Source organism: Myotis myotis, unplaced genomic scaffold (genome assembly GCF_014108235.1).
Source record: "Myotis myotis isolate mMyoMyo1 unplaced genomic scaffold, mMyoMyo1.p scaffold_m19_p_40, whole genome shotgun sequence".
Taxonomy (NCBI): Eukaryota; Metazoa; Chordata; class Mammalia; order Chiroptera; family Vespertilionidae; genus Myotis; species Myotis myotis.
The window spans coordinates 554,586-572,428 of record NW_023416347.1 but is presented as its reverse complement, the minus strand read 5'-3'; the positions used below and the strand labels follow the sequence as shown (position 1 = coordinate 572,428).

The following is a 17,843-nucleotide window of genomic DNA, read 5'->3' as shown; positions in this document are numbered from 1 at the left end:
TGCAGCCTCCAGTATAGCTGCCCTGCCTTTTCCTTCTCACCTGCTCTGCCAAAGGGATGGCCAGTCCCTCCTCTGGTCCTGCCTACCAGAACCCCGCCCCTCCCCGGGGGACTGGCCATCCCCTCCCCTCTCACCTCCTCAGGAAAACATTTCTCCATCTTCCACCTCCCTCTCTCCAGGCTCCTTCCCATCGGTATACAACGTGCTTCAATTCAGTGCTGTCCAGTAGGACTTCCTGTGCTGATGGGAAACGCCCTATGTCTGCAGAGCCCCCTATGGCTGCCACCAGCCACACGTGGCTATTGGGCGCTGGGAATGTGGCTGGAGTGGCCGAGGACCTGAATTTTTAATTTTAATTTACATTTAAACAACCACAGGTGGCCAGTGGCTGCCATAAGGGGTGGCACAGCTTTAGCTGCTCTTATTAACGTCTTTCTCCTGCTTCTGTTCCACTTCCTTGATCCCTCTCACCTGAAAACATCTCAAAAGATATGTCCCGCCCAGCCGGCGTGGCTCAGCGGTTGAGCATCGACCTACGAACCAGGAAGTCACGGTTCGACCTCCTGGTCGGGGCACCTGCCTAGGTTTTGGGCTCATTCCCCAGTGTGGGGCGTGCAGGAGGCAGCCGAGCAATGATTCTCTCTCATCATTGACGTTTCTGTCTCTCTCTCCCTCACCCTTCCTCTCTGAAATCAATTTAAAAAAATATTTAAAAAAATAAAAGACATGTCCAAACCCACTGTCTCCATTCGTTCTCTTCACCCACTGTTTGCTCACCCCTCACAATCTATAGCCTGGCTCAGGCTCCCACCTCTCAGAGTCACTGATGGCCTGCAGGTGGCCAGGCTCTGTCCTTGTCTTACTCTACCTCCCAGCCACGTTCCTCACAATGGCCACCCCCTCCTCCTCGAAGCAACTCCCCTCCCAGCTTCTTGCCACCACTCTCCTGTTCGTGGGTGGATCCTTCCTGATGATTCCTTCTGGGCTCCCTGCTGCTTGTTCCCCTGCCTGACCTCTGAATGGTGGTGTTGCTGGTCCTGGTCCCTTTCTACTGTCAGCACTCTCTTCTTAGGTCATGTCCTCTGCCCCCGCCATGGCTGCAACTGTCAACTACACGCTAATAGTCCATGTGTCCTGTGGGCTTCTACTCTGGACCATGCTTGAAGGTCTTGATTCCTCTCCGTTCTCTCCTTCCTCCATCTTCCCCATCCATTCACTTGCTAAGAGTCATCCTGGAGCCGAAACCGGTTTGGCTCAGTGGCTAGAGCGTCCGCCTGCGGACTGAAGGGTCCCAGGTTCGATTCCGGTCAAGGGCATGTGGGGGCGTGCAGGAGGCAGCTGATCGATGTTTCTCTCTCATCGATGTTTCTAACTCTCTATCTCTCTCCCTTCCTCTCTGTAAAAAATCAATAAAATAAAATTTTTTTTAAAAAAGAGTCATCCTGGATTCTTCTCTCCCTTCCCCCCCTGCCCCCGGCCCCACGTCCAGGCTGTCAGTGGGTCCCGACCTCTGAATGATGTCCAGGGCAGATTGGAGTGCGTTCGCCTCTCCCCGTGATCATAGCTCCCACTCTGTTCTTGGCCACCGCTGTCTCCTTCCCAGACTAACTTCCGAACATGCCCTCTCGCTTCCACGCTGGGTGGTCTTCCAGTCCGTTTTCCACACTAGATCTCAAGTGACTGGCTTTTAAAACCACAGATCACACCTCTCTCTTCCTAATACACCCTTCATCAAGGCCCGGGCCTCATCTCCGCCGTTTCCAGCCCCTCCGCCCAGCCCTCACTGCCCTCTGCTGTCCTTGGCTTTTCCGGGCCCCACCTCAGGGTCTTGGAGCTTGCTGCTCCTTCTGCTCTTGCCCTGCCTCCGAAAATACCTTCTTCTCTTCCTTCAGATTTCGACATCAGCCAACAGGCTCTCCAATTGCTACGAACTCTCCCCCGCGCCGTCTTCCCTGTCCAACCCCATTCCTCGCTAACATAGACACACCTTTGTTTCCAGGGCACACGGCAGTCATCTGGGCTTTGTTTACTGACGTATAATCTCTTCCCCAATAGCATCCGGCAAGGATAAAGTCTTACCTTTTCCCTCCGTGTTTTCCAGCACCCAGCAGTGTCTGACACCGAATAGGCCCCCGATAAATATTTTCTGATTGAGTTAATGCCTGCATGTGCTGGGCAGCCTCGCTTGGACGCCGGCCTGGAGTTGTGATAATTTTTGGATCACCTTTTCTGTAGCTTGCTTAATTGAGAGTTGCAAGGGCCAAGAGAGAAAGAAATCATATTTGGGTGCCATTTTCTTTTAATGATAAAGCAAGCCATTTAGCTTTTATTGTGGCGGGGTGAGTGTTCAGGCCATCGGCTGTCATCCAAGCCCTGGGGTTGTAAATTGTCTTTTTACCTGCCTGCGAAAGGCCAACAGGAAAGCCGGCTTGTCTGCTGTGGTGACTTTTCGTTGATTTTTGTCAGTGTTTACAAACAAGATCGACTGTATTTCTGTTTGGCTTCAGTTTACACTTGTTTTCTTCAGCCAAGATTACATTGCAATGCACGGAGGCCACAATCTTGGTTATCTAACACCTGGGCCTTCTTTCAGTAACCTATACCGGTATGCTTTCTTCTGACGTTCATCCCGCTCCTTCAATTTTCCGTTCCTCCTGAATCACACCGGACTGTGCGGTTCCTACACTTTATGGCCTTTTATTTGCAGTTCGTGTTGACGAAAATAGACACAGTCTCTCAGACACACGGAGGGAGCTGGGCTTCTCTTGGTCCCGTTGTGGGTTTGTTAGACGTCACTTTTCTAAGGGTCATTCCCTCTCTTCATCTGTAATGAATCGGAGAGTCTGTTGGAGATCCAGGGTGAGCAGACCGACTAGCTAGTTCCTGCCCTTGCGGGGTTTATCTATAATAATAAAAGCGTGATATGCAAATCCACCGAACGACTGAACAGCAGAACGACCCTCCAGACGACCTTCCGGCTGAAGCCGGGGCTGCAAGGGCGGCTGAGCCAGCCGGGGGAAGGAAGGCCTACTCTTACACGAATTTTGTGCATCGGGCCTCTAGTAGTTTTATAAGGGGAGGTAAGCCACATATGCAAACACCAGCTCTATGTGTGAGTTTAAACACAGCGTTGTAATCCGTAGGGTGTCAGAGGTGGTGCCCGGCTCTTTGGGGATCCGTACACTATGGGGAGGTGCTGGGCAGGCTGTTAGCATTTAGGATCACGCTCATTAGACGGCCAGCTCCCTTATGTCAGAGCTGGAGAAAGACACAGGACTGGGAAGGGGGTGGCGCCAGGTAGACGTGTGTTGAATGAATGAGGGACAGGAATGAATGGATACTCTCTGCGGGTTGACTCTTACTCTGGGGAGAGCCATCATTCTGGTTAGAAACAGCCCGGAGGCTCCTGGCTTTGAGGGTTTTAGGTTGGAGCCCAGGGCGCCACGGTCCCCTGGAGGGGAGGGCACAGGGCACAGGGATGGTTTGTTTGTGGTGAACGCACTCAGTGATTTTGTGTAAATTACCAGTTCTCTTTTCTGTAATGGCTCCTGGGAACGTACAGTCCAATGTACGGTCACCTTTAGCAGATTTATCCGTTCCCTTGCTCAGTTTTATGGCTCTCCCCTGTTTGCCTTCACTCTTTCTCACCTATCCCTTTTTTTTTTTTTTTTTTAACAAAATGAAAATAGCTTTGCTTTTTTTCTGATTATAAAAATATTACATGTTCATACTAAAACATAACAGCATGAAGAAAGAAGTGAAAATTACTTGTCAGTCCATGTCGCTGGGGATAAGCTCCATCAGCAATCATTGGTCTGTCTTTGCAGACTTCTCCCCGTGCATATATGTCCGTGTGTTTAGAGATATGCATGTCTACATAGAGCAAGTGTATTTTTTTTTTTTTTTTTTACAAAATGGCATCATATCATACATCTGTTTTGTAACACAAGTTTTTAACTTAAGATACCTTGGGTGGACATTTTTTCTTGCCAATAACTATAAATATACATCATTATTTAAATCCACACCTACTTCCAATTTGTCATTTTGCCTGATTTTATACATCTTCATAGACCTGCTTAAATCCTTTCTGGAACAAGGCAGGGTATATTTTTTTAAAAAAAAATTTAAAAAAAGGTATTTTGACAACCCCTTAAAGCCGTGGTTGGCTTTAAATGAATGATTGAAAGAGAAAAACAGTGGAAGAGACCAAGATGCCAGTGAACACTGGGAGTGCGCGGTGGCACTGTAATTTTGGGTGAGTCACCGTTCCTTAGTGAATCTTGGTGCGAACAGGAGGATTCGCCGTTGTTGCTAAGGGTGGTTGGTGGACTGGGGCCCAGCTGTTTCTGCTTGTTTGGAAATATCAAGGCAGGAAGATTCTGCTTGCAGACCTGGGTGAGAAGGCTCTGTGCCAGCAGAAGGCACCGTGCCCGACCTGGGTGCCTCTTCCGCTTTAAAAGCCCTTTGTCTGATGGGCTTCGCACCTCCTCCCTCACAGGATCCCCTTGGCGTGAGGATGGGCAGCGACAGTACAGGAAGGACGTTAAAGTCCCTGCTTCAGTTGTAAGCCAATTTTTTTTTTTTTTTTTAATTTAAAGAAGCACAAAACCTAGGTAAGTCCTGCGATCTATCGCCTTAGCCAACACAAAACCTTTGGGGAAAAGACGATCCTTTGGTACATGGGGTCCGGATAGGACCTCCTTTTCCATTTGAAAAGAAAAACTTCCTTCACCTTCGTCACATGAAGTTAACAGCAGTCCCAAACCAGACTGGCCCTGGAGAAAAAGCATTTACGGAGGATTAGAAATCTCAGAGGTCGCCAGTCCTGACCTTATAGATCTTGAAAGTTGGACTTTGGTTTTTTTCCAATGAAAATAGCGAGTAAAATGAAGCATGATAAAGCAGTCAGGCACAAAACTTCTAATTTGCATTGGTTTTCTTTTTCTTTTTTTAAATGTATTTTGATTGATTTCAGAGAGGAAGGGAGAGGGAAAGAGAGATAGAAACATCAGTGATGGGAGAGAATCATGGATCGGCTGCCTCCTGCACGCCTCACGCTGGGGATCGAGCCCGCAGCCCGGGCATGTGCCCTGACCGGGAATCGAACTGTGACCTCCTGGTTCACAGGTCGACGCTCAACCACTGAGCCACGCCGGCTGGACTCGCTCTGGTTTTGATGCATGGTCTCTGAGCATGGCTTGCCATGTGTCTGCACATCTAGGTGTTGCATGCAGGCTGCCCCAAGTCATACTTACAGGAGGGGAGGTGCGCACGGGCATCAGGAGCCATCTCCTGGTGGGGTGCGCTTTGTGTGGGAGGAGCGTCAGGTTGTAAGTCTCTGCTAAATGCCCGACAGTCTCCAGGAGTTCCGTCATGGGGTGCTGTTCGTCACGTGGTCTCATCCTGGTAGGATTTATCTAAATTCTATTTCAGATGAGCTTATTAGAATAAAAATATGCCTGTGGGGAACACATTTAGAAATTTGTCAACAACTAGAGATAATTTAAAAAAAAAAAATTCACAAGCCTGGTTGATAGTCTTATTATTATTCCTCTGAGGAAGTGGGGACCATGGTGTCCCCCCCATGCAGAAAAGCTTAGGATAAGGCCTTACCACCAGCCAGGACAGTTAGCCTGAGAGCCACGCTTCAAGAAACCCTTCACTGCCCTGGCCAGAGTGGCTCAGTTGTTCTGTGCACCAAAAGGTTGCTGGTTTGATACCCTGTCAGGGCATATGCCCGGGTTGCAGACTTGATCCCCGGTAGGGGGCATGCAGAAGGCAGCTGATTGATACTCATCTCTCTCTCTCTCTCTCTCTCTCTCTCCCCCCCCCCCCCCCTTTACCTTACTCTTTGTCTAAAAATCAGTAAACTATTCTTAAAAAAATAAAAAGGTGGAGAGCTCACATGAGTTGAGCACAACATACCAAAAGAAAGAAGAGAGAAAAAGAGAGAGAGAGAGAGAGAGAGAGAGAGAGACAGAGAGAGAGAAACCCTTTGTACAGAGGTGCCTCCCAACCACAGGAGGGGCTTGGGCAGGCCCCTTTCTCTCTGCCTTGAGCTGGGGAAATCTTGGTCCCGATGGCCCCTAAGGGGCTGCCCCTTTGTTCTCCTGCAGCTCTTGGGGGAGTTTCATCTGTGGGTCATGGGGTGGGGGTGCAGGGGCGTCCACAGGGGTCCAATTAGTGAGGAATATTGCAGACCCTGCTGCCTGGGCATTGGGTCCCTTTTGGGATCTTTAATTGGAAGAGCTTTTAATTGGAGGTGTTCAGTTAAATGGAGAAAAGGAGAGTTGCTTTGGCTTCTGTCGTCTTGGGGGAGGGGTGACGGAGAAGGTCGTCTTGGGGAAAAGGTATTGAGGCTCCACAGGGCAGGAAAAGGCACTCCCAGTGGAGGTGGCGGCAGGGCAGACTTCAGCTCGGTCCTCTAACTCCTCTGTGCAGACTGCAGGTAGGACTGACTGTCTCACCAAGTTGTGAGTTCATTGTCATGGAGGGCTCTTGTCTGGTGGTGTGGGGAGGAGGATGGGGAAGTACAGGCAGGTGAAACTCCAGCCCCTGGGCTGGCTGTGTGAGCTTGGACAAGTCCTCTCTGTAAACTTGATCTTTTCTGTGATGGATTGAATGAGAAAATGTGTGTAAACATTTAGCACAATGCCTGCCACGTAAGTACTCAGAGAGTGGTGGCCGAGTTTATCACCACCACCACCACCACCACCACCGCCCCCATCATGATTTCTGCTTTGGGTGGTAGGTTGGCAGGTACCGTCTGGTATTCCCGGTTGGAGACAGTCCATCCCTCATCTTTAATCCCCTCGGGCACTCCCCCAGTCCTCAGCTGCTCACTCACAGTCCTGAGTAGTGCCTGTCATGCGGGCCCAGACAATATGAGGTGTGCCCTCTAAGCCTTGCCTCATGTCGCTCAGCCTCCCGGGTAGTGCTGGTGGAGGACTCTCACGGGCCAGAGGACAGGGAAGGTCAGGAGAGCTGACCCACACATGCCAACAAGAAGACCAGTCTGCCAACCAGTTGCTTTCACGGGGAGGTGCCAGCGTGGACAAAAAAAAAACAAGGGCTTCTCCCCGCTGTGGGAATCCGACTAAGGATTTGTTTTGCTGGCCAGGGAAGCCTTCATTTGATTATCTGTGTGTTCATCTGCTCATTCATTCAAGAAACGGTGACCCTCTACCTCTCTCACCCCAGTGGTAGCCTTCAGATCTGTGCGCGTGTTGTGTATTTGATGTAAGCTACTTGCTAGGTGTTGATCAAAGTGGCAATGATTCATGACTCCATCCTCATCGGTTTGCATTTCAAGCCTGCTGTCACCTGGCCTGATCTACCTGTCTTCTGTGCACCCTGGATACTTGGCCCAGGCCCCTTTATTCCGTTTATCCCATAAAACATTTCATTATAATGCAAGGTTAGGTCCACACAGTATCCTAATCTGTGTCTTCCCTACCCTTACCAACCAGGCCAGTGCAGGCCAATGGAAGTATGAGCACGACTTGTGTGATTTTACATGTTCTAGTAGTGTCTACATTAAACTAGTGAAAGAAGCCCAGTTGGTGTGGCTCAGAGGTTGAGCATCAATCTACAACCAGGAGGTCACGGTTCGATTCCCGGTCAGGGCACATGCCCAGGTTGCAGGCTCGATCCCCAGTAGGGGGCGTGCAGGAGGCAGCCGATCAATGATTCTCTCTCATCATTGATGTTTCTACCTGTCTCTCCCTCTTCCTTCCTCTCTGAAATCAGTAAAAATATATTTTACAAAAAGTAGTGAAAGAAACAGATGACATGAGTTTTAATGTTTTTGAACCCAAAATATTACCATTTCAATGTAATCAATGGTGAGAAATGGTCCCTCTTCCCATGGAATTTATCTTCCAATGAGGGAAACAGACACCACTTGTCTCTGCCACCCCCTCCCCCCCCCCCCAAAAAAAAATCCCCAAACTGCCTGTAATGGATCCACAAATAAAAGAACTGAGGGCTCAGGGCTGTGAGGGAGAGAAGCACAGGCTGAGGCCGGCGTTAGGTGTATGGTTCAGGTGCCTCTCTGAAGAGGTGACGTTGAAACTGCTGCCTCGAGTGAAGGACAGGAACAGAGCCTTCTAGGTGGAGGGAGGAGCAGGTGCAACGACCTGGAGTGGGAAGGAGCTGCCCGGAATGTTCCAGAAATGGAAATCAGGTCTGCACAGCCGTATGGCCACAGGTGAGGAGAGAGAGCTCAGTGTGGGGCTGGAGAGAAGCAGGGGGGATGACTGTGGCTGTGGCATGGCTTTCATTGGAGATGCAGTGAGGTAGGGCTGCGACGAGCCCATCTTCTGGGCAAGAAGCCTACTCTGGCCCGAGCCAGTTTGGCTCAGTGGATAGAGCATCAGCCTGTGGACTACAGGGTCCTGGGTTCGATTCCGGTCAAGGGCAAGTACCTCGGATGCAGGCTCCTCCCCGGCTCAGGCCCTGATCAGGGCGCGTGCAGGAGGCAACCATTCGATGTGTTTCTCTCACATCGATATTTCTCTCTCTCTTTCCCTCTCTCTAAAAATCAATGGGAATATATCCTTGGGTAAGGATTAAAAATAAAAAAGTGAAGCAAGGAGACCAGTGACAAGGTTCCTGGGTTTCAGGGACAGAGGACTCTGGCTGGGGCGAGAAGGCTGAAGAGGAGAGGGAGAGAAGTGGGCAGGTTCCACGAATGGTTTGGAGATGAGTTTGCTGGGACTTTCAGAGGGATTGCATGTGGAGTAAGGGGTGAGGGAGAGGGAGGACAGACAGAGGACCCCCTCGGTTTTCGGTCTAAGCATCTGGTAGACGTGGGGAGGCCTGGAGGGAGGATTCGGAGTGGGGCGGGGGAGTCGAGCTCAGGCAGCCAGTGGGAAGCTGGAGGCGGTGACGGAGCTGGGGAGAAGGCAGTGGATTCGTGCCTCTGGGGCCAGCGGGGGTCAGGCTGCAGGTGGCCTGGGGGAGGCCATGATGGGGAGGGGCAGGCAGAGCGGGAGAGGGCTCAGGAGCCTCTGCACCCACTGCTTGGTGGCATCAGGAAGAGCAGCCAGCGAAGTGGGAGGAGGCGCGGCTCAGGAAGGAGGAGAAAAGTGGGCAGCGGCCTCAGGGTGGTGGATGGAGAAGTGTCACAAAGAGGCGGGCTTGGCATTGGTGCTGGGCACCGCTGGGACGGGGCCGGGACTCGGCAACATGGCGGATGCTGGGGGCCCTGACCTGAGCCAGCTCAGTGGTGAGGCGGAGCCAGGAGCCAGGTGGGTTGGAAGATGAATGGGAGGCTGGGAAGGGGCGGGGGGGTGTGGGGATATGGACCACTTTGTCTTTCTTTCTGTTTTTAAAAAAATATATTTTGTATTGATTTCAGAGAGGAAGGGAGAGGGAGAGAGAGAGAGAAACATCAATGATGAGAGAGAATCATTAATCAGCTGCCTTCTGCACGCCCCCTACTGGGGATCGAGCCTGCAACTCGGGCATGTGCCCTTGGCCGGAATCGAACCTGGGACCCTTCAGTCCACAGGCCGACACTCCATCCACTGAGCCACACCGGCTAGGGCTGGACCACTTTTTCAAGAAGTTGACTCTTAAGGAAGCAGAGAAACGGGACACTAACATGGGAGGCTGTAGGTAGAGGGAGCATGTATTTAAGATAGAACTCCGGCCATGTGGGTGCCGGTGGGACTGCTGCCCCAGAGAAGGGGACCACAGAGGAGCCAGGCCTTGAGAGGAGACAGGTGCAGTTCCGGCCCCAGAGGAAGGACTGGCCCTTGGAGGGCAGAGGGCGAGAGGGAGGCACCCTCTCCTGGAGGGGAGAAAAGGAGGCCGCGGAGGAGGCAGATACGAGCAGGCTGGGTGTGGTGGGAGATGCCTGGGTCCCACCCAGGGCTCCCGTTTGCTCCATGAAGTGGGAGGCAGGCCAGCCCTGAGAGCGCGGGTGGAGGACGGGGTGCGGGGCGTCTGAGGAGGAGAAAAAGGTGTGAAATTGTCCGGGAGTGGGCGGCGAGCCTGCTGGAGGAACCCGGGCTTGTAAACCGTGGCGGAGTGACAGTTTGAGGTCAGAGAACATGAATTTAAAGTGAAACTTGTCCACCCAGTTTGGTGACGTTGCCCACTGGCTTGGGTGTGGCCGTGAGGAGGCAGATGGCGAGACGCACCAGCCTGGGGTGGCAGGGTGTTCCCACGCGGCTGTGACAGGCCATGGGGCGGGCGGGTCTGGCCGTTCAGGGGAGAGTGGGGCCAGGAGGTGGGTGGTGGGGAGCAGATCAGTCAGCGGGTGGGGGTCTCTGAGGTGGGGGTACCTAAGCAGCAGGCGGTGTGGGCAGGCAGCAGGGAGGTGGAAATGCAAACCCGGGGTTGGGGGGGTGGGGGGTGCATTCCTGGAGATGAGGGTCCTGGTAAGGCTGTGGGAGAAGGTCACTGAGGGGCGTTGGGATGAAGGCATTTTCGTGGAGGAGGTGAAGGGACTGTGCCCAGCGTGTTGGGGGCTGTGCAGGTGGATGGTGCCAGTGGCAGGAGGTGGGCAGAGGAAGAAGCTGGGCCTGGAGCTGAAGCCCCGACCAAAGGCAGGAAACGGCTCATCTCAGAGGCGAGGTGGAGGCGGGTGACGGGAATGGCCGGGTGTGGTGGTGGCAGAGGATGAGTTGCAGCCCGTGGCGCTGGTTTGCTCCAAGGGCGTGAAGAGAGCCACCTGTGGGGGCGGGGGTGGCACAGGACACCCGTCGCCCTGCCCCCTTGGGTTCTGCCTCTGTGGGGGGTGAGAGGAGCACGTCAGCTGTGTGTGCGGCAGGGGACCCGCCTGTCCGCAGGGACCCGCTGGGCTCCAGTTAAGGCATCAGCGTGAAGGGACAGTCTGGCCGGGCAGATGCTGCCTGCTGACTTCAAGGAGCTGAGTGAGCCCATGAAGGGTTTGCCCGCATAGGGAGCAGGGACGGACTGTCTCAGGTTTGCATGAGCAGAGCAGGGAGGTCCCGAGAGCCTGCGTGGGGTTGGGCGACTAGGAGGGTGTGTGGTCTCTCCCTGAGGTACGGGGGTGGGGAGTGAGCCCTATCTTTCTGAGTGTGGGAAGGACTCGGGGATGTTGAGCTGATGGTGAGCTCTGTGTGAGCCGGCCTGGTGATGGTTGTCCCAGACACTGGCTTTAACTTTGAAGACCTTCGTCTGAGTATGAAATGGCTGTAGTCAAGGAGCTGACGGGCCCTAGCCAGTTTGGCTCAGTGGATAGAGCATCGGACTGCGGACTGAAGGGTCCCGGGTTCTATTCGGGTCAAGGGCACATGCCCGGGTTGTGGGCTCGGTCCCCAGTGGGAGGCGTGCAGGAGGCAGCCGATCAGTGATTCTCTCTCATCACTGATGTTTCTCTCTCTCTGTCCCTCTCCCTTCCTCTCTGAAATCAATAAAAATATGTTAAAAAATAATAAAGGAGGTACTGGGCCTGCTTCCCTGTGCATCTAGAAGGCTGTATTTGGTTCTGGCACCAGAGTTGATCCGGATTTAGCTGAGTGGAGGAATAATTGGAGGAGGGAGAGCCGAGAGGGAGGGGCCTGGGTGGTGTTCTGCGAGGAGGACTTGAAGGAAGGTTTCTTGAGGTGGGGCCTCTGGACTCAGTGCTGGGGTCTGAACAATCCCCCCCCCCCCAGATGCCTGGAGAACTGTACATACAGATGTGCATCTCTGGGGAGGGTGTCCATAGGTTCTATCAGACTTTCAAAGGGTCCATGACCCCAAAGAGATGAGAACCACTTGTTTAATGGGTTTGGGCATTTTATTTTGTAAAAAAAAATAATAATAATAATTTGATTGATTTCAGAGAGGAAGGGAGTGAGAAAGAGAGAGATGGAAACATCAATGATGAGAGAGAATCATGGATCGGCTGCCTCCTGCACGCACCACACTGGGGATCGAGCCAGCAACCCGGGCCTGTGACCTGACCAGGAATCGAACTGTGACCCCCTGGTTCATAGGTCGATGTGCAACCACTGAGCCACGCCAGCCGGGCGATTTGGACATTTTAGCTTAGAGAAGAGAGAACTTGACCCAGAGGTGAGGGTTCGGGGAAGAGAGAGCTGTTTCCATGTGGATCACCAGCTGCCATGCGGGGGGGCGGGGGGGGGGGTGTTGCTCTGAGTCACCTCCACTGGTGGAACTCAGATCAGTGGGAGGGAGGGGGAGCCCGGGGCTGGCTCTGTGTGCATCTGGGGAGCCTGCGAGCAGCTGTCACAGGTGGCGTACGCACGGGGCAGGTGACAGAGGAGGTGGCCTGTGATGCTTTTGATGCAAAACTTGGTCCAAACCTTCTTGTTCTGAGGAGGAGGCAGCTTTGCCTGATACCAGGTTTGTCTCGCCCTCAGGCCTCAGACTGACCTGTGGGCTGAGATTTGCTGGGCTCAGAGGCCCTGGGAGCCGGCCTCCTTTCTGGACACAGCACATTAAATACCATCTCAGGGACTGGACCCTCCCCTCTCGGGGGCCTTGCTGACCCTCTGGTGTGGGAACAAGGTTCCTTATGGCGCTGCCTTGGGTGTGCTCAGCTTCTCCCTGCACCCCGTGAGCACAGCTTCGTCTCTGGGAGGGAGGGGACCCCGAACGCCCCACGCCCAGCGGGTGCCCAAGTGGTTGTCGGGCTCCCACCTTCCTTGGACACCAACAGAATCAGAGAGATTCGCTAAATTCACAAGTGACTCCCATGGGGCAGCAGAGGAACTTCCTCCAGCCTGGCTTTGGCAGAGCTTCCCGTCTCTCCCTCCGCTGCTTCTCTGGTAAAGCAGGCAGGCCTCCCCGAAGGACGGAATATTCTGGAAAACTGGAATTGGAATCCCACCGCTTGATTGAAAGCTATACCACTTGCTTCAAGGGAGGAAGCTAAAAAAAGCGGCTCCTTGGCTGCTCCCCTGCATTTTAAATATTCTGAATGCTTCGCCTGCAAAAGAAACAATGCCCCATTCCTTAAATAATTAAGTGGCGTTCACTGAGAATGGAGTGCTGGCCAGGCCCCGTCACACTGGAGCCCCCAGAGCCTCTCTCTCGGGCGGAGAGCTTGGGCCTATGCCCGGTGAGGTTGTCAATGTAGAAAAATTGATGCAGCTTCACACACACACACACACACACACACACCCCCCCCCCCCCCACACACACACATCTGCCTTCCAAGCACTTGGTGAAATTGGCACAATCTTGGAAATGTCACAAAAGAGTCTGAAGGGGGCCTGCAGCCTCCCCCCCGCCCCCCTCCCCCCCCCCCCCGCTCTGAGGCTGCGTTCATCATGTTTGTAACCCCCAGGAATTCTTAGTGGGTCTTACTTGTCCCTTCGCTGCCACTGGAGGTGACTGTGGGCTCGGACCAAGTGTGTATCCTCTCAACCACGACAGCGTTGGCACTGGTTTCTGTACGTCCTTGGTGGACGTTTCTAGTCTGTGCAGGGAAGGGATGCCCCTCCCGCGGGAGCAATGGCGGCATCGCCGATCTGGCCCATTCCTTCCCGGCGTCGGCCCTTCTGTGGTTGCAGGAGGACGCAGAGCGGTGCGCAGGACAGACCCAGGGTCAAGCCACATGGTCGTTGTGGAGTCCGTCTGGGTTCCTGCAGAAGGGGGAGTTCTGCCAGGGGGAAGGGAATACTCTTTATTGACTGTTGATGTGCATTGTCATCATTTAAGCTTCGTGTCTTAGGGATGAAGAAACGAGTTCAGAGAGGTTAAGTGAGCTGATTGGGGTCACACAGCAGACAGAGAACGGGGCTGGTGGTTGTATGTGTTGTCCGGCTCTCAGGTTCACACTCTGCAAGACCTTGACGATTCCGTGACAAAAACAACCCGGGTTTCAAAAGTGCAGCTTCAGGTTTAAAAGAAAAGCAGAGATGAGCCTCCGGGAAGTTCTGTTAGCCTGCTGTTCAGAGGGCAGGGGCTAAACCAGCCGTGGGCAAACTACGGCCCTCGGGACCCTGCCGGTTTGAAATGAATAAAACTAAAAAAAAAAAAAAAAGACCGTACCCTTTTATGTAATGATGTTTACTTTGAATTTATATTAGTTCACACAAACACTCCATCCATGCTTTTGTTCCGGCCCTCCGGTCCAGTTTAAGAACCCATTGTGGCCCTCGAGTCAAAAAGTTTGCCCACCCCTGGGCTAAACGCAGGGATTTGCGCCGATGTGATCGCCTGGCCTTTCAGACGGCTCTCTTGAGTTTTCTATAGATTCCTCAGCAGGAATCCCTCAGCCATGCCTTCGTCTTCCCTTTCTCGCCCTCTGCCTCCCAGTTTCTCCCTGGTCCTGTTTCTCAGATTTCAGGCGAGGTTCTCAGAATGACTTCAGTCTTCAGTCCTATTGAATTGCATGTTGTGATCACATCTATTAAGACATTATTCCCATCACTTAACAGGAATCTCAATCTCAAATAAATAAACCTGTTAGGCTCGGGCTCACTAGTTGTCAGATTACTTGTGTCGACATGAATGTGGACCCAAGAGGGTTGTAAGTTCTCCAGAACCCACGTTGCTCACCCTCTTTTTGGCCACGAATCAGAATTTTCCCTTACTCATTTCCCAGTTCCCCAATCTCATCAGTGGTTCATGCTTTAGGGGGTTGCCTGTGTTGTTTGTCTCAAAGAAAGATACACAGAGAGTTGTGTTGTTGTTTTTAATCCTCGCCTGAGGATATTTCTCCATTGATTTTTAGAGAGAATGGAAGGGAGAGGGAAAGACAGAGAGAAACATCGATGTGAGAGAAACACATTGATTGGTTGCCTCCTGCACGAGCCCTGACCAGGGCCGGGGCCGGGGAGGAGCCTGCAACCGAGGTATGTACCCCAACCCGAATCGAACCCAGGGCCCTTTGGTCCGCAGGCCGACGCTGAGCCAAACCAGCCAGGGCTGTGTTGTTATTCTTTTCCAAATGCCGCGGCTGCTTTGGCTGTCATGGAACATGAGCAAGAAGGTGCTTTAGTGAAGTGGTTTCAAGACAGGCTCCCGCCCTGGCCGGTGTGGCTCAGTGGATAGAGCGTCAGCCTGCAGACTGAAGGGTCCCGGGTTCGATTCTGGTCAAGGGCACATGCCCAGGTTGCGGGCTTGATCCCCAGGAGGAGGCGTGCAGGAGGCGACCGGTCAGTGATTCTCTCTCATCATTGATGTTTCTATCTCTCCCGTCTCTGAAAGGCAATAAAAATATGCATTAAAAAAAAAAAAAAAGACAGGCTCCCCAATCAGATGCACTTCATTCCGGCTCCTCCAGCCTAGGTGAGAGGCCAGATTGAGTCTGATATTGTGAGATTTGGCTCTCGCTCTGCGTCTTACAGAATGTGTTTAGTTTACTTATGTCTTTTCTTTCCTAGAGCAGATCTCTTACCCACAAATAGCTAGAGCAACCTAGGGGATCTTGAGTGCAGCTCGAAGAGGAAGGCAGCCTGAAAATGTGATCTGAGACCTAGGTAGGATCGAGCTTTGCAGGAAGATGTCATAGCGGAGGGTCTTCCGGGAGTCTGTTTTCAGAAGGCACGTTTTCAGGTCAAAGCAGTTTCCCCACATTCCCGGGACCAAATATTTGCACGGTGGAGGCAGAAACCACCCTATGTGCTCAGATCTCTGTGACCAAGGGCTTCTGGTGTTTTCTGCTGGCGCTGATCAGAATCACCCGCTGTATTTAGGTCACCTGTGTTCAGGTGGCAGCCAGTGGCACCAGAACTGCATCCAAGCTGCCCGGCGAGCCGCAGATGAGCCCAGCTGTGGCCTCCTCACAGCCTCGCTCTGTGCCTTCGTTCAGTCAATTAAGTAGTTTTTATCGAGTGCTTCCAGGGTGACGACGATGGACTTGGCCTCTGTCCAAGTGGAGCTTACACTATAGGAGGGAAAAGGGATATTAATTATAAAAAAAAAGGATATTGATTAATCATAAAAATAATCCTTTCAGGCATGTGTTGAGTAGCATGTGCTAGGCGCTGTCCATGGTGTCCGGGTTATCAGTGAACGAGACAGATGAGTCCCTGCCTTCCTGAAGCTTACATTGTAGGGAGACACACAATGAGTAAACATAAGTAAAAAATAACAAACAGGTGCATTTTCTGGCATGCTAGAAGACAGAAAGGGCCGTGGGAGCCTGGGCTGGGCCGGTGGGGTGTGTACGCCAATCACAGAGAGTGGGATGCATGGAATGAAGATTATAGGTGGGTTGGAGTTAAGGATAAATGACCGGGATGGTAGCCTTGGTAAGGGATGGGCAAGAATGAACCTCTTTACCCACTGACCTGCTGAGCAGCTCAGGGGTGCCTCAGCCTGCACGTGGTGGGCGTCGGGAGGGCAAAGCCGATGAGGTGCCTGGGAAGGAGGGTCCGTAGAGCAGGGGTGGGACCTCACTGGTGCAGGCAGAGGGGGAGGGGTGGGAAGGCGCCTGAAGCATGTGTTGGGCTAGATGGCGTAGGTGACTCACTGAATAGCTGTGTGTGGCCTTGGGCAACTGACTTCATCTCTTCCCCCTTTTCTGTTTTCCTCCGTGAACTGAAGACAGACACAGACTCTGATTTCTCAAGGTTGTTGGGACAATTGAGTGAGGTATGTTGCCAGTGCCCAGCCTGGTGGCAGCACACACTTCATACATGCTGGGACCTCCAGGAAATACCTCGTCCCCGGGGTGCTGAGGATCTCAGCGTTGCCTGTGACCATGGAAAGGCATTTCCAGCTTACAAACTGGAACAGGGGGTCCTTCGGGGGTGAGGACAATGGAGCCCAACGCGCTAGGGCGCTTGCATGCACGACTCCGGAGACCAGGTTCAGAGACACAGATCTAAGTTTATTGAGGAAGTACAGCCGTATATAAAGGGGTAAGCAGCCAATACAGTAGGGACACGCTTGCTGTGTTATCCCATGGGCGTGAGGGTCGGGGCTGAGAGTAGGGGGCTCCTGGAGATTTGTCAGGCGGGCGTTGCCACTTCCTGGTGTGCCAAGGAAGCCTGTTCGCTGGAGTGTGCTCACAGTGTTGCACTGAGATAAATCTCTTGAGCTCTGCCCACAACAAACCAGATAGATCGCCCTGGCCGGTTTGGCTCAGTGGATAGAGCGTCAGCCTGTGGACCGAAGGGTCCTGGGTTTGATTCCGGTCAAGGGCGCGTCCCTCGGTTACAGGCTCCTCCCTGGCCTGAGCCCTGGTCGGGGTGTGTACAGGTGGCAACCCATTGATGTGTTTCTCTCACATCGATGTTTCTCTCTGTCTTTCCCTCTCTCTTCCACTCTCTCTAAAAATCAATGGAAAAATATCCTCAGATGAGGATTAACACACACACACACACACACACACCAGATGCATCTCTTAGTAGAGGACCACGAATTGCTCTGAAGATGTAAACGTGCATGGACACCGTGAATGGAGGAGGGAAGGCGGAAGCCACGGACCAGGAGAAGTAAACACGAAGTGGGGAGAAGTCGACACACGAGCCATCTGGCCCTTCGGAGGAGCCGGGCGACGTGTCCTTGGAACATGGACACAGCACGGGCTGTTCTGGGGCAGCTGTCGGACACTTGCCAGCTGCCTCGTTCTGTCCACTAAACGTCAGCCTCGGGGCTTTTCCAAGAGGGAGAAGGAACTATAGCAGAGCCCGTACTGCAGCCCCACATCTGATTCATCGGGACCCGCTACCCACGCAGGGGCCCGAGCACTTCACAGAGTGACGGGGAAGCACGGCATTCTCCCCCCGTCACTCACTTCTCCACGCTTTCCTTCCAAACCCAGAGAAGTAGGAAGCGCATTTATGGGGTGTGCTCCCGGTCCCCGGGGTTCCCTCTCTCTGTGCACCCCTCTCTCCCAGCCCTTGGTTGAGACATGTTATCTGGGTGCCAGGCTCTCCGTGGCACCTGATAGAATGTCCTGG

The 17,843-nt window shown here is 52.9% G+C and overlaps 1 protein-coding gene across 6 annotated transcripts in view; it reads left to right on the top strand.

Annotated features, from left to right (window-relative positions):
• HOMER2 (homer scaffold protein 2) overlaps window positions 1-17,843 on the top strand; it is a 67,537-nt gene that overhangs the window by 2,705 nt on the left and 46,989 nt on the right. The window contains exon 1 of one of the 6 annotated variants that reach the window (XM_036306316.1): window positions 9,129-9,254. The exons of 2 other annotated variants lie outside the window; for them this stretch is intronic. In XM_036306316.1, the coding sequence (XP_036162209.1) occupies window positions 9,193-9,254 (62 nt within the window). In that variant the 5' untranslated portion in view covers window positions 9,129-9,192. Of the gene's footprint in view, window positions 1-9,128; window positions 9,255-17,843 lie in introns of those variants that run through there. 3 more of the 6 variants (XM_036306317.1, XM_036306313.1, XM_036306314.1) reach the window with 3 other exon arrangements.